This window comes from Xiphophorus couchianus, chromosome 4, assembly GCF_001444195.1.
Source record: "Xiphophorus couchianus chromosome 4, X_couchianus-1.0, whole genome shotgun sequence".
In the NCBI taxonomy this organism is placed as follows: domain Eukaryota; kingdom Metazoa; phylum Chordata; class Actinopteri; order Cyprinodontiformes; family Poeciliidae; genus Xiphophorus; species Xiphophorus couchianus.
The window spans coordinates 15088930-15109410 of NC_040231.1; the positions used below are offsets into that span (position 1 = coordinate 15088930).

The 20481-nt window shown below is 39.4% G+C and overlaps 2 protein-coding genes across 3 annotated transcripts; one reads left to right on the forward strand and one right to left on the reverse strand.

Moving 5' to 3' along the window:
- Nucleotides 1–241: 241 nt before the first annotated feature.
- On the reverse strand, nt 242–3014 carry LOC114142868 (uncharacterized protein C16orf46 homolog). The gene is made up of 3 exons (XM_028014397.1): nt 2846–3014; nt 2551–2750; nt 242–1104 (listed from the first exon to the last, which is right to left on the reverse strand). The coding sequence occupies exons 1-3, from the start codon at nt 2874–2876 to the stop codon at nt 328–330; spliced, it is 1008 nt and encodes a 335-aa protein (XP_027870198.1). The 5' UTR covers nt 2877–3014; the 3' UTR covers nt 242–327.
- Nucleotides 3015–3020: 6 nt separating this feature from the next.
- LOC114142869 (protein phosphatase 1 regulatory subunit 3E) lies at nt 3021–8370 on the forward strand. 2 transcript variants are annotated; one of them, XM_028014399.1, is made up of 2 exons: nt 3021–3101; nt 3519–8370. In XM_028014399.1, the coding sequence occupies exon 2, from the start codon at nt 3780–3782 to the stop codon at nt 4662–4664; it is 885 nt and encodes a 294-aa protein (XP_027870200.1). In that variant the 5' UTR covers nt 3021–3101; nt 3519–3779; the 3' UTR covers nt 4665–8370. The 2 variants fall into 2 exon arrangements, with proteins under 2 accessions (XP_027870200.1, XP_027870199.1); XM_028014398.1 differs by lacking the exon at nt 3021–3101 and adding an exon at nt 3279–3397.
- Nucleotides 8371–20481: the final 12111 nt, after the last annotated feature.

Below are 20481 nucleotides of genomic sequence, written 5' to 3' on the forward strand. Positions count from 1 at the left end.
ATTCCCTCTGCAGCTCATCTTCAACTCCCAACACAATTTAAAATAGCATCATATTACACTGCACTGGGACAGCAGATATTGTGCTCTGCTCATCAGACACATTTGTGGTTTCAAATTGCATTTAACGCCTAAATAGGTATGAAGTAATTGCTATACACATAAAATTCATGATAACCAACAGAAACAGTCTGTGAAGCCATCAGAAGCATTGAAAAAGGACCGTCAGTGTATAACAAAACGCTTAAACTTTCCATGCATTTATTTGATTGAATTGAGAGATGAGACATTTGTTTCAAACGCCTCATGTAACACACAAAGTTCTGATTCTTAGATGAGCAGACTCTTGGCAGGCACCAGGGGTGGGATCAAGCCTCTTGGCATGTTGTTCCCCAGAGAGTACGCTGTGGGATGCAATGTGTCCATTTTGGGACATATGGATGATTTCTTCCTGCTCGGAACAGAAACACAACCCTTAGGGAACAAATTGGGGCTTTGCTGGCATTGCTGGCATTGCTGATTGCTGTCGGTAGCGGCTGGGGAGGAAATGGGACGCTCTAACTTAGCCGTAGCATCCAGTCCTGTCCGAGTTGCTTTGATCCCCTTCTTAAGCCTGTAAGGGCTTTTTACATCTGCCGTCTTCCTGCCTTTGTTGTCCTTCTGGAGTGAATTGATAGGAGGTAAAAATTTGAAGGTTTTGATGGGGACCATTGTAACGTCATGCCTAACACTGGGCTTCTGAACTTTCAAGGCTCTATACACTAAAGGAGAAGATTGTGAGGTTTGGCGAAGCACTGGACTTGTCTCTCGTGCCACCCATTTCTTCTCTGAGGAACCTGGTACGGATTTCTGAGTGGCACTGTGGCAAGGTGATGTTGCTTGATCTTGAGGTCCCAGTTGATGGCTCAGTGATGCAGCGTCCTTTACGTTAGGCTGGCCTGGATTTGGCTTGCAGTGCTGCTCCATCAGGCTGGCTGTGCTGCCTACTCTAGAGGGCGTTCGGTTGAAACCCGAAGTGGTCAGGCTTTCAGCCTCCTTGGGCTTTGCCATGTCCTTCTGACTCATCATTATGCAGCACAAAGGAGAGACTCTGTCCCAACCGTGGACCTGTTGTAAAACCAGATTTGAAATAAAACTTAGCAATAGTTTTATGAATAGACATAAAACCTATAAAATAAATTCTTAAACTCTTGACGCTAACAAAGAGAAATGATGTAGAAAACTTTTCAAAGCACAAGTGTTGCCAAATGAAGGTGTTAGTAGTGTAAATACATTTTGGTCATTTTAATAATTTCCTGTAACCCTTTAGCACCCTCATATTTAAATAACTTATAGTTAAAATATAAATATTCATATCTGTCAAAGATGCATAAATGTATTTCTATCTCTGATCTAATAATGGAAGCAATGGATAAGTACTTTATTTTTTTACATATTTATCTAAAATGTTTTGATGAAGAGATTATAATTGAATATGTATGATAAACAATATAATTAATCTTTCTGATTTGTGCAATTAATGAAATACATTTTTACAGAAATGTATATTTATAGGGCCTGAGGCTCCATTGTATATATTTATATATGAGTGCTAAAAACATTTGAGTCCAATTGCAGTGGATAACAATTAGGGATTCACTAATTGTTCGTCAGGTGAAGTGAAAATGTCAACCAGGTTTAGTTAGAAACAGTATTATTTATTTTTTGGAGACACACAAGTCAGGCTTTTGCTTGGATTTTTTTTTTGTTTAGATTTCTCTGGCAGATTTAGATTATGACAGATTCTACAGGATTAAAGCAGATAAATGAGAAAAATAAGATCTTGGCTAGAAGTAATAATCTGACAAATTTAAAAAAGAAAATGAAAGAATTACAAAATGGCATCTTCAGCGTTTGGGCACAACCACTGGCAGAAAATCCCCTTTCAGCTCTCTGGCTTTCATTAGTCTTTAGGAAGTGTTGAAGTGGTTTGAAAAGAAAGTACACCAATCAGTGAGTACACAAAAAAGACCACAGACCTCTTGAGAAGACTTGTAAAGGACTAGTTAGTGTTGTAAAATTATTACAACACTTTGGAACTTAATCCAGGAGAAAGGTTGGTAAAAGGCTTGAAGCACACAGTTTGAGTTTCAAAGAACCTAATAACTAAGAAATCTGCTGATGCTCAGCAACTGAAAACTGGCTATTTTGGGGTTTGAGTGACTCTGCCCCAACCCGATGTGAGAGACGTCACGCTTAAGTGTGGAAAGTGAATAAAACAAACAAAAAAAAGGCACTAAATCTTTTAACATAGATTTAGATTGGTTTGGATAACCTTTTTCTCAGAAACTGTAATATGAAAGTCAAGATATATATATATTTTTTTTACTCAGGTTATCATTATGTCATAGTTTGAAGCATTTAGATGTGACAAGCAGAAGGAAAGGGGACATGCGTTTTCACAGTCCTGTATGGAAATATGGTCTTTAAAAAGAAAAACTCTGATAGACTTACACCTACAGAACTAAAATTAAGACAATAAGACAGACGGGAAAAAGCATAAGCATTACTTACAGCATGTTCCCAACCGGGGTAACAATGCCACTTGTGTGGCTCCAGATCTCTCATGAAGCTCTGCTCACTAATGTCTAGAAGGGCATCAATATGTGTCCTCTCTGGCATCTCCAAAAGCTTTGACTCCAAGTCCTCTATGTTTATTGCTGTCTTGTCATATTTTTGTTGCTCCTTCACGGCATTGTGAACTTGTGGCGCATCTTAGGAGTTGATATAAGATATGTGAAATGTATAATCAAGTGCTGTTTCGGTTAACACAAGATACGATTCCAAAGCTTTTACTAACCAGACTCACCAAAGACACTCACACAGACTCCTTTTAACATTTTTGAATGCGTCAGTCCACTAACCTCTCACAATAGCATGCGTTACTGGTTGTGTTTACTCCTGAACTGCAGCGGAGGAAGTTGTGAATGCCTTCAGAGAGCAGCGGTGTCGTCGTCATGGTAATGGGAAAGCGTGACGTTCAGACCGTGGAAGGGCAGGACACGACGCAGCACTAAACTAACTAGAATATGTCATTAATACGCCGACAGCGTGTGAGTGTGAATGTAAGGCGGCAGACTGATCAAACAGTTCATTTAAATACAATACCGATTGTATGAGTTTGGATTTACGCATGCGTCGGAAACTGTCGATTAGAGCAGAAAGCTCCTTAGATGTGAATAGTAATATTTTTGAACTGCATGTATGTGTTTGGGCGGAGCTGCATTTTATAACGTCGACGTGAAAACGGGGAAGTTAACAGGTTTTATTGCTTCAGAAGGAGGAAACCATTTTGGTCAGTTGATACGTGAACTTCTGCACGTAGGCTGTTGTTTACGTCAGTACGCTCAATTCATCCAAGGTAGCTCTGAGAGGAATGCTAGTTTACTTCTTTAAAATGCAAGCGACTGTTACTGACGATTTTTACTCGCTCTTCCTCTCTCTCTTGCTCTCTCTCTCTCTTTCTGTTTTCCACTGAGCAGAACGTGAGCTCGAGTTGTCATCGCTGCAGCTGCAGTCCAGCTCTCAGCTGCGGAACAACAATCCCTCGGTTAATTGGTCCAGAGCTGCGGAGTGTCAGCGTCTGACGCAACAGGAGCACCTATCCGCGAGGGGGACACTGATACCTGAGCACTTTATGTCTTGACTCGCCGGGTGTACTTCATCACGACCAACTCGGTTCTGCAGTGCAGGTCACCGTGGCGCTGAAGCAAAGCCCCAGTGTGTGCGTCCCATCCGTGGCCATGCTGCCTCCGAAGAACTGCCTCCCGAGGAACTACAGCTGCATCGCGGGGCTCTTCGGAAGCCTGACCGCGGCCAACCCGAGACTGGAGGATGGAGAAGAGTGTGATGTGATGAACGGCTCGTGTGAACCCATGGAGAACCCGGTGGTGGACGAGAGGCCACGGGGCAGGGAGATCTTTCTGAAGACCCCGCAGAGCCCGAATCTCCGCCGTAGGTGCAAATCGCTCCCTACGCCTATGGAGAGGGCAAAGTTGGAGATCGCACGCAGTAGAAGTCCGACCAGTCAGAAAAAGGTGCGCTTCGCTGACTCCCTGGGCTTGGAGCTCATAACTGTGAAGCACTTCGACGATGCGGACGACCCAGAGGTGCCGGAGCGCATTTTGGCGAAGCTGCCCAAGGCGACTCTCCATCACCTGGACACAAAGTTCCCCCGGGCTCCTTCGCAGTCCGTGTTCATGGAGCTGCAGTTCACAAACCCAGGCACTCTACCCGACTTCGAGCAGAAAGTCAGAGAGGTGAAGGTGCTGCTGGAGACGGTGCAAACGGACGACTTCACCCTCTCCGGCTTTGTGCGCGTCTTGAATCTGGCCTTTGAGAAGAGCGTCTCTTTGCGCTATTCCCTAAACAACTGGATAACCTTCATGGACAGCTTGGCTACCTATGTCCCAGACTCGAACGACGGTGTCACTGACAAGTTCAGCTTTAAGATTGTCATGCCCGCCTACTTAGATAACGGTAGCACCTTGCAGTTCGCCATTAAATACTGTGTCGGCGGGCATGAATTCTGGGACAATAACAACGGGAACAACTACAAGGTGCGTCGCCATCGGCTAAAGATGTCGCCACCTCGTGAGTGGGAAAATGGTTGGATCCACTTTATCTGAGTGATGGGCTCTGATTTTACGCACTCGATTAGTGCGCTATCTGCGCGTAATGATCTCCGGATAGTCCTTAATGTACGACTGTAGCCTGTTAAATGTTTGGATTCATTTCTTCTGTCATAATCAGCCACTAAAATGCTGTGACAGAAAATATTGACCCATGCTATTTCCAAACAGCTGCCCTGTTGTGATAATATTACATTGACTAGATGAGCCTGACAGGGTCCCAGCAGGAGGGGCGGGGATGCGGTCTGATATATAATTTTTTTTTTTTTTTTTTTGCCTTCATGTCAGGGCTCGGTGAAGCTTGGTGCCCTTTGGGGAGGAGACATGCGCAAATGATGTAATATGCCACGGAAAACGCCAGCTTCAGGCTTTACTACTCACGCCAGGAGAAGTTGTAACATTTTGCATTTTTGTTTAGCGGGCTTTTGGATTTAACGGTAAACAGAGAGCCTTACTGCATAGCTATCTGGGTCCGGAGTCCCACAGTGATCTCCTGCAGTCTTTGGAGGAAAATACGCACACCCTTGCTGAAACAGAGGACAAAATCTAAATTAAATAATTTAACATAGATTATATAAACATCAGAGATATTAATATGAAAAAGATATTTTATGTACTAAATAATAATTTCCTATGAGATTCTATCAAAAAATGCCTTATTCTATTTGAAAAATATATGTTATTTTTGTGCAATATTATCACCTTTTGGACAAAACGAACTATTAAATAGTTATCAAGTGATGTTTCCAGCCAGCATTTGTGTTTGGTCGCCATGTGAATCTTGCTGTGGCTGGTTTGGAAACTAAAGACTTTAAAGTTTTATTTGTGACTCTTGGCTGTTTAGCTCAAAGTACCAAGATAAGAATACCAATCCTACTGTTTTTCTTTTTTTTTTAGGTGACCTAGATATTGTTGTCAGATTTAATCACAATTCTTATTATACTCCTTTTTTTCCCCCAGATAGTAAATGGTACAGTTATTGCACAAACCTAGTTTTAAGTGGACCCTAGTGTATAACTGGCTTCTTGTCTGGAACCTACATGAGTGAACTACTGACAAACCTGTTGTGCAAAGCCAGATGAGAACCATGAAGGTATTAGCTGGATTTCAAATTAATATTAAGAAATCTATTTCAAATTTAGAAATACATCTAGGACCCATATGGATGCATTAAAGTTGTAGACAATCCCATTTGGGACCCATTATTCAGCACAGGTCCTTCTTGAATGTGCTCCACATGTGAATGCTGGCTGGGTAGGGGCGACGTAGTTGGGTTGTAATTTGCCTTCGTGTTATTTTAATCTGTAGCATTAATCCGATTTTATTTTCAGAAAACAAAACAGTGCAATTCTTTTAAGCCTGTATGACTAGGGTTGTGTTTATACACAATGGGAACCACTTCTTCTTACACGCTGTCTTGAAAATCTTTCTTTCCACCGACTGCACTGCTCCAACATGGTTGTTCTTCCAATCAGGAAAACATGCAGAGGCTGTATGAGCAGTTAAGTTTACCTCACTTTATTTATGTACTTCCTCCTCTTCAGGTCAATGGTGGTGATAGAACAGATGGTATTTATAGTAATTATTTTTGCATTCAAACAAAAACGTATTATTGTATATTCACAGATGGAAATATTTTAGGTTCTCGATTGCACTGTTAGCGTTGTTTCCACAAAGCAGTTTTGTCTGTAGACAAAGTAGCTACTACAGATGACTGCGTTAAACAGCTTCTGCTGCTGTAAAGGTACTCAATCACTTTGCAAGGGTGGGTGGGGGTAGTTGTCCTTTTGCACTTCACAGGAATGACCAAACAATGTCAGCCATTATTTATTTCTGCAGCCCGTCTCACTGCTTGTTTTTCATGCTGTAGTCACGGATGCATCTGATTTATGCCATGATCTTTTCAACATAAATTGGTCCTACAGATAAATATTTTTATTGAATTCTTTTTAACTTGGTCCCCTGTGCAATGTACGCACTCAGTGCTTATGGTGAACTAAAGCTTGTAAATAAACTTGAATGCAGATACCCACTTTGCTCTGTCCTCTGCTATAATAATGCTTGAAACAACAGGAAGCAGAGGAGGAGGAACACTCGGCGTGCTTATAATTCCAGTCCTCTGAGTGTAGTCTGAACATCACCTTGGCCTTTATTTACATCCCCAGGGCCTCAGAGGAAAGTTTTCCACTGGAAGAGCCCGGAATGTGGATGAAGGCTATTCCTGTAACCACTTAGCTTGGGGTTTGGAGCTGTTCCCATTATGAATCCATCGGTGGTGTTGGTCCTCAACTTTGACACACGTCAGCACCCAAAGACTGAGGCTAATAATTAGCTCTGATGAGGTGTGAGGGAGACTCAGTGACATTTGCTACCACACATCTTTATTATGTACATAGTTGCAAATTACTGTGGATATAAAAGGTCTAGTCATGCCAGATTCTGTTATACGTTGTTGAAAGCAACATGTTGTCCGTCTATGTGTACACTTTGGTCAAGCGGTGTAATAGAACACAGCATTGATTTTCAAACATGAGATAAATAGATAGAAACACCAAAAAAATATCCCAGCCAACAAAAAGTGAGTTTCTTACATCGAAGACTTCACCGCCGCCTGATCGGATTTTCTATGTTAGAAAAATCTGATGAGGTTTCTTAACTTGAATGACTTTTCACATTCTCCTTTCTCGTGGTACTAAATTGTAATAAACATGTACAAATCAGTTTTAGCTTCGATGTTATTGTTATTGGTGCATCCCAATCAGAAAGTCAACAAAAGGGCCTGAGGTTTCATTAGACACTCACCTGTATGTAAACATCGTAATTTGCATCAAAACACAGAAATATGTTACTGTGTATGTAATTGTGTCTGTGTTTCATGCTGAATGTCTTCCTATTGGTGTTCTGTGTATTTTTGAAGCATTTCCAATCTTTATTGGTGCAAATGGTTCAGTCATTCAATGCTGCAAAATTATAGGAAGTTCTCTGAGTCAATTAACACACACGTCTAATTGTAGAGATGGAACATATTATTATGTTTAGTCTTGCAGTAACTGTGGATGTTGTTTGGATTTGCTTGATTTTTACCCTGATATTAGCCAGAATTTGAGTCACACATCTGAAAAAAAGGCATGTACACTTTGTTTCGATGCAAACTGCTCACTATGTGAGTGATTCGTATCACGATTGATGGGGGACGCAAGTGAGGAAAGATTGTAGACTTTATGAACTCTGGACAGCGGCTAGGGACATGTAAAGTCTGAATAGGAAATGTAAGATGCACTTTGGTGCTTGATAGCTTTTTGCATGAATGGCTCATGATTGTAGCTAATACTGAGCAGTCAAAGCAGGTCTAATGCAGTTAGAGGAGGAAAAGGGATGTGTATTTGTCTCTGAAAGTTTCTCCTTGGAAATCTTTTCCAGCTTTTAGCACATTGTGCTGCTCTTGTGTCTCAGTCTGTCTAATGTATTATAACTTAATGACACTGGTATTTTAAAAAAAAAAATGTATCTTCTTTTATTTGCATCTTTTCAGAACTATTTGTTTTAACATCTACACTGTGAGTTTCGTGTCCTTTATTCTGTGAAAGTTCTTCATATTTGCACGTTAAGCAGAAACGTACTGTCATGTTTACGTTTAGCTTGTAATGTAATTCCATACTTTGTTAAATTAATACTTAATAAAAGCTTTTGTGATGGAAAACAATCTTTCTGTTTCTTGAGCTCACAGCCACCCAATTAGACGTGTAAAAATATTTCTTGGTTTTTCTAAGTGACTGTATCCCCAAGTAGTTCCAGTAGTAGGTCAGTCAGACATCTCATTTCTATATAGACCTGCCATTGGCCACCATTCGTGAAGCAGATCTCTGCAGCGGGTTTCAGCACGACGCCATTATGAGCCTGCCTAAGGACATGTCCTTGAATTGATTTCGGGTCTGACACCGCTCCTCTGTTTACAGAGGGGGTGCTTGAAACAGGAGAAAGTGCAGGAGAAGGTGCCATAAAATGGGAGAGACATTTCATAAAAAAGAAAAAAAACCCCAAATGTATCTTGTGTGATAAAGACTAATAGAGGAGTTCTTTAAACCTACAGAGAATTAAGGAAGGTGCATTTGCTTTTCCTTTAATTATTTTAACATTTATAAAGGTTATGTTGACAGAAGATAACGCCTCTGTTTATGAAATGCAGAAGTACACAGTCAACATTTATTTCTCGCTACCTGTTCATGTGCACACACATGCATCAACAGCATTTCCTATCATATATTTAAATTCTTCATATGCAGACCTTTTTTCTTTACAGTCGCACAGAGCTTAACACTCTAAGGTAAAGACAGGATTCACTGTCTTTACTTTAGAGGACACATGACATGTGGATGGTTGGGGTTCAAAGCGCTGGCCCTGCAGTTAAAGAACTACTGCTGATCCATTGAAAACACGGCCATATTGGATCTAACGTGAAGCATCCACACATTTTATTCCGACATACATCATTTTCTTGATCTGTTTTTGCAGTAACATATTTAAAAATCCTATGTCTTTGCAAACGAGGCCAATTACTTAAAATATGTTAATTATTCAAATTGGAATACAAGTGTCTCTCAACATTATTGAAAAAATAATGACTTTCGAAATTTCGGTCAGAGACTGCAACTCACATATTGTTTCATTACACACAGGTTGGCATATTTCAAGTGTTTATTTGTTTTAGTTGTGATCATTATGGATTATGGCTAATAAAATTCTAAATTAAAGCTCCTCAGGAAATTAAAGATTGCTAACTTCACAGCTGACACACTGCCACAAGTGGCCATTACTAAAGAAAATGATTGTTTACATGGTGCAGTATCCAAGTACACTGATGGAAAGGAAAATGTTTTGTAGGAAAAAAGTACTCATACTAAACACTTAAGAAGATAATATAGCAAACCCCATTCAAGAGTTTTAGGAAGACTAATAAGGGCTGTCTTAATACATAAACTGTGCCATAGGCTTATTGCCTCTCTATCATGTTTTCCTGATGCAGTAATAATGCACAACGAGCCACTAAATATTGAGAGCATATACTGTGCTGTACATGAACAGTATCTTAAAAAACATTCCGGTCAAAAACTGTCAGACATAATAATTGAAGTGAACGAAAGCAAAAAAAAAGTCTAAACATACATGCACGTAAGAAATAAATGCTTAGCTTTTTGGATTGAGTTACAAAAATAATTTTACTTTTGGATTATATTTTATGTCTTCTTGAGATGCAGCTGTGTACCCTCTGGAGTTAATCATCCGGCAAGTAAAATAGGAAACACCTTTTACTGTAAGGAAATTAAAGTAATTTAATTAGTTTGAGTTGGCCTTGCTGAGCACCTGTAAAATAAACCAAGAATAATTGCATTACTGTTTGAGTTTGTGTAACAGGTTAAGTTTGTGCTGCACCTGGGTTTCTGGAGTCATATTTAGGACATGTTGGTTGACATGTTAATCTGTTTGTTAACCAGCAGTGTCGTCACTGAGCGGTCTTGGCTCACAGTCAAAGGAAGCTGAGTGACGGAAGCGTTGAAGGCTTTCTGACAGTTGGTGAGTGCTCTGCGCAGCAGCTTAATCCTTTCAGCAACCAGTGAATGTGGCTCCATATGGCCAGTCAATGAAAACCTGCTGTGAAGCTAATTTGATTCTATGATTGGACCTACTCAGCAGCTTGCTCAATCAATCTTATGATTCATCCAGTTTCACTGAGAAGTGAAGCAGGAAATTAAGACATGCGTAGTTAGTTTTCATTACAATGTGGCTCATATATCTTAGTCTTTGATGTATTTATCTCTTGAAGATGTGTTGGATTTGCCACCATCAGCGAAACATTTCACAGCAAGCTTAGGCTTTTTTTTTAACACCAGTCTTGCATATTTTTAGCCATTCAGAGCTAGCCACCCTTAGTGGCCCTTGGGCTCTAAGCGGCTGCTTAGTTTGGTTATGCCTTGGGCCGGCCCTGGGTCTAGAAAATAACTGTGTGGTGGTTTTTCTTTCCTTTTTTTTTTTAGAATTTCTTCATGTACTTTCTCAAATAGTTTCCAACTTGGTACTTCCTCATTCAACATTTGCAACTATATTTTTGACACACGATACATTTGGTTTGGATGACCGTTTTCCTTAATAAACTAAATCCACATTTCAGAGATAACTTTTTTATTTACTCGGCTCATATTTGACTGACATTATTTGATAAACTGAAACATTTATGCATGACAAATACTGCACATTGAAGCTTCAATATCTGCTCCGAGGACATGTAGACATGTATCCAGGATCAAACCTCCAAATCTGGACAATTATTAAAAAAGTTGAAAACCCTCAACTCTCAAGCCACAGCTGTTAAGACCAACCAAATGAGTACAGTCAAATCAACAACAATGTGTACCACTTTCTGTGCATTCAGCTGTGATAATCAGACAACATTGTCATGAAGTGCAACAACCAACAGCTGCTTACATAACTCCTGTGTTCATGTGATGATGACGCGCTCTTCACTTCCCCCTCACCCCCAGGCCTCAGCAACAGCAACAACAGACCCTAGGACGCCTTTTCAGACCAGTGCTGCTTCTCTCACCTCACCTGGAGCGTCCTTCACCTCCAATAAAAGGAAGCCGCTGCAGAGCACACAAATAAGTTCTGTAGTTTGAATTTTAATCCTTTATATGAGGCGTTCACAAAGATAAAAAGTAAAATGTATCCAGAAATGCTGATTCAGAGGCAGCTGCAGCCACATGGGGTCAGGTCATAACCTGGTCGAAGTGAGCACTAGATCTGAATAATTGATCTGCTAAATGATCTTCTACTGCTATGGAAAATTCATTATGTTGTTTTGAACTCACCGTGTTGTCTTTCCTAAAACCATGCATCTTCATGTCATAACATTCACTTAGACACTCTCACAAAGATGGAAAGACAAGACAGGATAGGAGTCTGACTCTATCTTCTTCAACATTTCCCAACCTCCCTCTCTACTGAACCCACTTTGACTCATCTGTCTACCTATTTTATCACAAAAAAAATGTAATGTGAACAATCTACATCTCTTAAGTTGGGATGCATATGTAAGCTTTACATATATATTGAATAATTGTTTTCTATAAAACACAATAAAGTCAAGCATGCGTGTAAATCAAATACATATTGTAAAAGGAGTTGCTTATCTCCTAAACTCCCCAACTATGCTTTTAGACATGTATAATAATTCATGAGGATATCATGAGATATTAATAGAGACGGCAGCTTTAGTTTTGTGACAGGTAGTTGTTTGTGACAAAGGCAGATCTGGTATTCTCCATAAGAGCTTCTATTGTTTGAAACTCACTGCTTAACGTGGAATTTATTTGCCTTCAATCCAACTTTTAAACCCGTTGGCTTGAAGGCAACGGGTTTAAACCTCCAGTCCAACAGAACTCACCTTATTCTTACAATGATGTTTGGACTTTTGGTTTTAAAATAAAAGAACTCAGTAAATAATGTTTTGTTGCTTTATTTATATCCTCCACAATCTGTGGAAAGCTTCTCAAAGGATGAATCAACTAACCTAAAAAGTTTGTTTATGAGGGAGTGCCACGGCTTGTTTCACCACAAACCATATTTGGATGTGTTTCAGGAAAATCAGGGGGAAATGCTTCTGAGGCAATACTTTCTCAGCAAAACAATGGCCCATAGCCATTTCTGCATGCCACATATCAGACTGATTAATTAAGGACTGATGTAAGGTTGTATGGGACCTTAAGCAGAATTTGATTTGGAGTCCCTTTTGATGTCAGGAACATCAAAACAAATATAAAAAATATATATCTATTGAGGGAATTGATATTAAAACGTGTCTGGGAGGCCCAGTGATGGTTCGGGGGCCCTAAGTAGTGGCTTACTTTGCTTAGAACTTGGGCTTCCCAGTGCTCTGGTTAAAAGGATCCGTTTATGTCTTGTTCTGTGTTTTCTGTGTGTTAATTTCGAGTTTTCAGTGTCTCTGTATCTCTGTGTTGTCCTGTTCTCCCCTCGATTACTCCCAGGTGTTTCTCGTTCCCTAATTACCCCGTGTGTATTTAGTGTCACCTGTGTCTCTGCGCCTCTGTCGGGTCCTCGTCTAATGTGGGTTCTGTCCTCCGTGTTATCCAGTCGTTTTAATGGTTGCTACCGTCGTCGAGCCCTGGTTTCCGCTCGGCCGTGCTGCCCGTTGCAGGACTGTGTTTTTCTTTATTAAAATCACTTATTCATCTTACCTGGGTCTACAGTGTCTACCTCACCACCTCACCACCCACAATTCATGACAGTTTAATCTGGAGAATAATAAGATCAATATCTAATTACATGTACGCAATGGCCAAACTAGTCTCTTCTTTAAACTTTTGCTTTTCTTGTTCTTTGGTATCCTGTTTTTTCTGCCCTTTTTGCTCCAGTTTTGTATTGCTTTTGACCTGAGTGATCATGTTTGATTTGATCTTCTAAATTTACATTTAATTAACGTTTCCATAAAACTGACAATTATCTGCTGACCTCTCCATAATACAACATAATTACCTTTTGTTTATTGTCCACCTGTCTGTTGTAAATAGGTGTATTTATTTCCTTAGTTTTCATTTTTGATTTTTATACCCAATCTTTTACAGCTTTTTTAAGGAGTAGTTTTAGTACTGCTTACCTTTGTAATTGTTACTCTTTCTTTTCCAGTATGGACAAGTCTGCTGTTCCATTAAGTAGATGAGTGGGACTGCAGCCACAGTAAATTTTTGCACAGTCAAGAGCAAATAATTCTGGGCCAGAGGCATACACATAAATTATCCACTAATCCTGACAATTTTCAAGAGCAAACCAGAGATAAGCGAAATGACACATTGAGAGATTCAGGAATAGACAGAAATAAACAGGCAGGAGGCAGATTAGAGTGAAGGCACGTACAGAGGAGCTGTGTGTTTAAGCTATACTTAACAGACTATTTCTTATCAGTCCCAAGCTGACAGGTCTGTCACCGCCACTCAGAAAATGCCATCAACGTGAGCTACTCCTGAGGATTTCCTTTTCAATTAAAATGTGATTATTGAATATATCTGAGTGATTTCTACTATATCTACTTGTAAAGAATATGATGAAATGATCATTTTGTTCACACGTCACTTACCTTGGTGTTCTTGAAAGCACCAACCCAAGAACCCTACTTTGACTAGCACTATTTCAACTCAGACTAGGACTGATCTGATATTCTTCATCTTCTGCAGTTGTAGCTTCAAGTATGACAATATTTAACTCCAGTAACTATAGATCAGTTTCATATTCAGCCATAGAGACCAATCTACAGCTACTACTGATCTACTTTATTTCATGTTTTATTTCCTAACCAAAAACAAATAAATAAACAGACAGTACAGTATTGACCAAATTATAGTGGAGATGATTTCTTAGGACCTCAGGACATTGTGTTCTTTGTGCACAGATGTACATGTCTCATTTAAAATACCTACAGCAGTCTCTGTTATGCGTTTATGTACAAGGTTGTGCAAGAGGATCTATTACTCATTGAATGGAGAAGGTCACCCTCAAATACACACAACGTTTCGTTCTAAGGATGCTTGTCTAAGAAGCCCTGGATGTGCAGCTTTTTCTAGCTTTGTATATCAAGTGACTTTAGATGCTCATCTTTGTCTCCTCCACCGGCACTTTATCACAGAGAATGATGTCAATGGCTGTCACTCCGGCTCTCATTTACAAAGGAAGGGGAAAAAAAACCAAAACGACACCACTATCTGCTGTTTGGAAGCACAGCCCGACGCGTGAGTGATTCAGCAAAACGTGACCGCTGTCAGTATAGATATTTGTTAGTGGCTATCCCTCCCTGCAGCTGGATGCTCTGTGTATCCACCAAGCAGCAGAAGCGACCCATAAATAAGAAAATACAGTGAACTTGTTTATGCGTACATATTTGTGTGAGAGGCTGTGTGTGTATTTAGGCTGCCCTGTGCACGTGTTTCTGCCTTTGTTAACCCGAATCATATCCTTTTCAGCCTTTCCCCTGTATCTCTGTGAGCCCTGTTGGCTTTGGGTGCACAGGATTCACAACAGGTCTCATAAATTAACGATGATGGTGCACTCTCTCACACCTCTCGTCTTGTCTGGCTTCCATCCCAAAGCACTCTCCGGGTCTCTCTCTGAGTCTCTCTCACAGACACGGGAAGGTCACATGGAGCCAGTGTGTGATGACATGAGCTGGAGTCTTGACTTTCGACACCAAGTCTAGTTTTATGGTATTTTTTATTTGATGCAATACGTGGATGTGTACACAGTGCTGAAATATACATAAAGGAAATATTTCAGTTTATTTCAGGGCAGGAAATGGCTGAAGAATTTTAGGTCAGCTGCTGAGCTAAACCTCAGACTCCACTGAAGAGTTCAATTGTCTGAGTATAGTGTTGGGTTTTATAGCTCCAACATTTATAGCACAGATGCTTAAAAGGTAGGATTAATTTATTTAACATTTCAAGATGTATATATCTTATTTCATCGGGTACTCCAAAACTTTAAAAGGCATTTGAACAATTTCAAGTTTTTAGAGCATTTTAAGTCATTTTTGCTGTTTAATAAAATAATGCACAATAGCAGAATTACATCTGAACTGTTTTGAACACCGATTGATAGAGCTGCATCACGCTTAAGATATTTTTCCGTGTATTTTCTTTTTTATTCTGTGCACACGTGTAGAAGAAACGGTTTCTGTGTGACGAATCAAACTGATGATCTTCATGCATGTGTGCACCCAGACTCCATATGGTGTCTTATGTGGAGAGGCGATTCAGGCTCTCTGCTGCCCTCTGGTGTTCTATCATCTGAAAACTTTACTTTCTACTTGATCCAAATCACAACAACTCAAAGTCTATACACCATCTTAACAAAAAGGACAAATCATTCATCATTCTGTATGCAGTTGATAACATAAAAATGATGACATACCAAATTATAATACCAAGAACTGTAACATAATTTAGGGTTTGTGTTGCTTTGGTTTGAAAGAGATTCATTCTGTAGGTGAGATTTACAATTATAAATATTTTAATGTGACCTGCTAACATCAGGGACTGCTAAAGCTTCCTTGGAGTGTCTGGAAAACTCACACAGGTGAACTTATGAAGTCCAAAGAGAAATAAAATATTAATCAGGGCTGTTCGCTTTGAACGCTTTTAAATGCACTGCCTTTGCTGCCCCCCACTCCTGTATTTACAGGTTGCTTTTTTGTGCAGGTTTTTTTTTGCAGCCTCACACTCTGTCCTTATTATGGGAACAGAGTGTGAGTTACAGTTTTTTTTCACCTCCAATAAACTTCATGTTTTAATTTTTCTGATCTAATGAGAAGGGCAGTGCCTTCATGGCTGCAGCTCCAGGGACCTGTCTTCCTTGTCTTTGTTTTGTTAATTTGTCTTTCTTTGTTCTGAAATAAAATTTTGTTCTGCATCTGAACAATAACAATAAAATCATTTTGATTCTAATTTTGGTAACTGTCATTCACTGAGGGGAAAAGTAACTTGTTGCAGTTGCACGTAAAAAGATGTGAAAAGCCTTAAAATAAAGTAATCTCTTTTTGCAGTAGCACCATTATCATTGAAAAACATTTTAAAATTCAAATCTTTATTAAAAACATAATGCACCCTATTTACTGTCCTCCTTCAATAATTCAACAGGTGCAATTTGCATACTTGTAGTTTGACATTAATAATGTTAAATTCATATTTTGTATCCCGGGCTGTTTCCAGCAAGACATTTTCAAGCCACACTCTGAAAAGGAGGAGTCAGTATTGTGACTGTGCCAGTAGGATAAACTTTTAGCCCAATAACAAAACATGGGGAGCTCCAGAATAACAACATTTCTGCAAAATGGGATCTGAGCTGATGAAGAAATATAAATCCACAATAAATCCAAATATTTATTCAGTGCGACTCTTTTGTAAAATTAAACATAACCTCTTTGATTTTCAATGACTCCCATCCTTTGGTGAATAATTTTACCTAATTATTTCGACTGACATTTTTTAGACTACATCTACTGATTAGTACAACTTGTTGCAGACACAATTAAATTCTTTTAAAACAATGTAGTTATTCTGGGATTATTAATAAATCTTTACTGGCATGACATCAGATTACTTGAGCTCCTGTTCAAAATCTCCAAATGTGTCTCATTTATCTGGCTATGCCACATGTTCAAGTGAACACAATCAAGAAATGTCTTCCTGAGACACAGGCCACTACCTCTGTCTCTGTCCTTGTCTTTGACGAGACACATCACAGCCTCAATTTGTCTGGATTTACGCCTGCTCTCCCTCCCAGTTCACCCTCTCACACTCCATCTGGTCCCTCCAATCTTCACAGCCCAATCTTTCTCTGAATGCATTAGCTCGAACATCATCTATGTAGGAGGATCACATTTAGACTCCCACCTGCTCATTTAGTCCCTCTTTCAGGCGTATGTGTCCCCCACACAAGAATAAATATAAAAACAAATCATTTGATCATCACTGCTGTCTCTTTTCATCAGGCTTCACATAGCTTTTCTTAGATAAGCTGACACTTCTCATCCTGTCACCTTCTCTGCCTCTCCAAGGACTTCACTGCTGCCATGGTGACCAGCTTCTGCAACACAGGTGCGACCCTGACCTTGTGGGCCAATTAGCCTTTCATGTCTGTGGATTAATTATACCTGTGTCTCTTGTTGCTTGCAGTGTGTTTGTGTGTTTTTATTAAAAGTGACCATGATTTTCTCTGGTTATCTAACACAGCCTAGACTTGAGGTAGAGGACATTTCTGTGCCCCATTAAGATTTGGCAGGTGACAAATGGAGGGCTTAAGATGTTGAATGGGGAGTAAATAATCAGACTCTTCTGGTTTGTGTTGTTTTAGCTGATCAGCCATCAGAATAGAATAGAGATTCAGATAAGAACATTTTGGCACAAACTCTGCCCCACATCTACATAATCTCCCACGTTTTGTAAGGAATAACTGAACCATTCACATAAATTTTACTCAAAACACATATCAATATTGTACAACAGAGCTTAAGAGGACAAAGGAAATCTATATAAGAGTGCCTTGCAAAAGTATCACACTCTTTAAATTTTTCAAGATATTGTAAAGCAAGTCACAATTAAAATATTTATTGTTTGTTTTTTTTGAAGTAAGATGATGGACACTGTAATTTATAAAATGTTCTTCAAATACACATCTTCAAAATATGGCATTCGTATATCCAGATCCCTTCACTCTAGTGTCTTAGAATAAAAGAAAATGGCAACCAACTGGTTTCAGAAATCACCCATTCAGAAAATACTGTTCACCTGTGTGTAATTTGTGTCAGCATACATACAGCTGGTCTTCAGAAGTCTTATAGGTTTGTGAAAGAATATTAGGGAACAAAATATTATGTGGAACAAGAAACACAAAGGACACAACTGCAAACCATGGAATGACATGGAATTTCTCCTATATTGAAAGCTGGGCACGGAGGAAATTAATTACAGAAGCAACCAAAAGGCCCATGGTGACTCTAGGGACTGCTAACCAATGCTTGGGACGGAAAATCTGTTGACAGGACAACTATAATCATACTAGATTTACTCAGCGATAGCAACGTGACTGAGTTTTTCTTACGTTTTCAGTATATTTACAACCAGGCCTTGAAAAAGACTTGTAAAGAAGTACAAAAAAATCTATTCTTTATTCCAACAGTACATTTTTACATCAGCCACATGCCAGGAAATTACAGATTTTAATAAATTGCTCACACCACACCCATTAGCATCCCATAGATTTCGTCAAAACTCCTGTTTGCCTGTAAGATAACACTTAATATTTTCTAAAATAATTTCACCAGTTTGGAGAAAACAGATATTTGACCGCTCCTCCTCATCATACGGTCTCTCCAGGTGCCGTAGTCCAGAATTCAAAAACGACTTTCCTGGAGCTTTTACTTGAATCCCTTCTTCACACACCTGAATCAAGTGAATGGCTTGTTACCAGGCCTCTACAGAGCCGAATGTCACAAGGGAAAATAATCATTTGATTCTGGAAGCTTGAGCGCTTGTTGATGAGAAGCTCAATCTTTTTTTTCCATCTAAGTGCCAGCAGAGTTTAGTCTTTGCACTGTGTCCCTCCCAAACAAGAAGTTGGAAAGCAGACCTCGTGTCCTCAGAATGCCCTTTGCTGTAGTTCTCTAACACAGACTAATGGAGAGCTTTTTTTCTTTTACAAGTCTGCCACTTGGTGAGATCATTATTGGACCTCATCTTGATAAGGGGTAAGAAAGATACACTCCTGTTGAATATAGAAATTTGTTCCTGAAGGTAAACAGTCATGTATTACTGATTAGAGATTTTGAACTACTGATTAAGTTCTGGGAAAAAAAAGCATAAATTGAACAATAACTAACACCAATTGTGACATCAGTAATTTGGTTAAATTGACTTAGAAATCTTATCTTACTCCACTTCAGTGTCTTTTCCTAATTTAGTTCTTGTTTTTCAAAAGAATTCACTGTGAGATCAAGTTACTGCAAGATAAGATTAATTTGTTTCCTAGTCAACATACTAACACGTAATTGTCCTAGTAGATAAAAGACTCTTTCATGTTGTGAAACTGGTACTTATATCTGGTTCTGTTCAGTTCCTCTTAAGCAGAAAGGAGTTTCATACTAATGCACATTACTGGGCCCAGTTTTCTCTCTATAGAGTCAAAAGGCATTATAGAAAGAAAAGGCCTGTTATGTTAAAAAACCAACACATTACAATCAGGGAGTCTTAGACAAGACTAATCCAACGATTATAATCAAACATGACAACTACTCCAGTGAACAGTCAAATTAGAAATTATACACAAATGAACAAAAGATAACAGACATATTAAAACTCTGTGGATGATTCTGAATATTTTAATGTTACATATTGGCATTGGAGCATCTGAATGCAGAGACGAGGACTGTAGGTGCATGGTGACAAGCAAACAAATTCAAGACTCAACATAACAGGCTGTTGAGATTATGATACTCACTGAGAAAACTATAAACTTTTTTTGCTGCAGAGTGTGATTTCTGGATTGCTGGATAGATGAGGCAACGAGAAGATCGACAGGAACTCAAAAATAGATTTTGTCACTGAATTCCTGAAATATATTTTTAAAGCTAATGCAGGTGTGTGTTTTCTATGTACATGTAAATAGATGCAAAGAAGTCCGCAGCTTAAGTTTACAAAATATTACAACATCAGATCCAAAACGTAATTTTGACGAGTGATTGTTATCCGGGTGAAGGGGAGACTTGCTCTTCCAATTCTTGACCACTTGATGGCAGCATAGGTTTAGTGTTTGGGCTTATGCTGCAGAACAGAGGTAGACTTAACAAGCAAATAAATTGAAACCTCATCCTCTGGGCCTTTGAGGAGTCTTGTAAGGCGCTGCATTAAAATGTTCTTATTGGCTGTTTCTGTCCCCCCTCACTCTCCCCATCTCTTCTCTCTGTCTTTTGGGGAGGGTTTGTAAGGACTGCTGCCTATTAAAGCGTCTGTGAGAGCAATGTGTTGAAGAGGGGCCAGCTCAGCTCTCAATCTGAAGAATGTGTTGGCATATACAAGGGGCGCCACTGAAATGGAACTTTAATTAATTTACACGAAAAGCTGAACAATCGTAAAAGCGTAAAAGCAGACCTCAGCGCTGACAACTAACAGCTTAGGTAATCCAGGCTGGAACATAGCTTCCTTTAACCTGAAAATTAGACTTTTACGAGGGCTTGTACTTGAAGCCTACTCCTGTGTAAGGA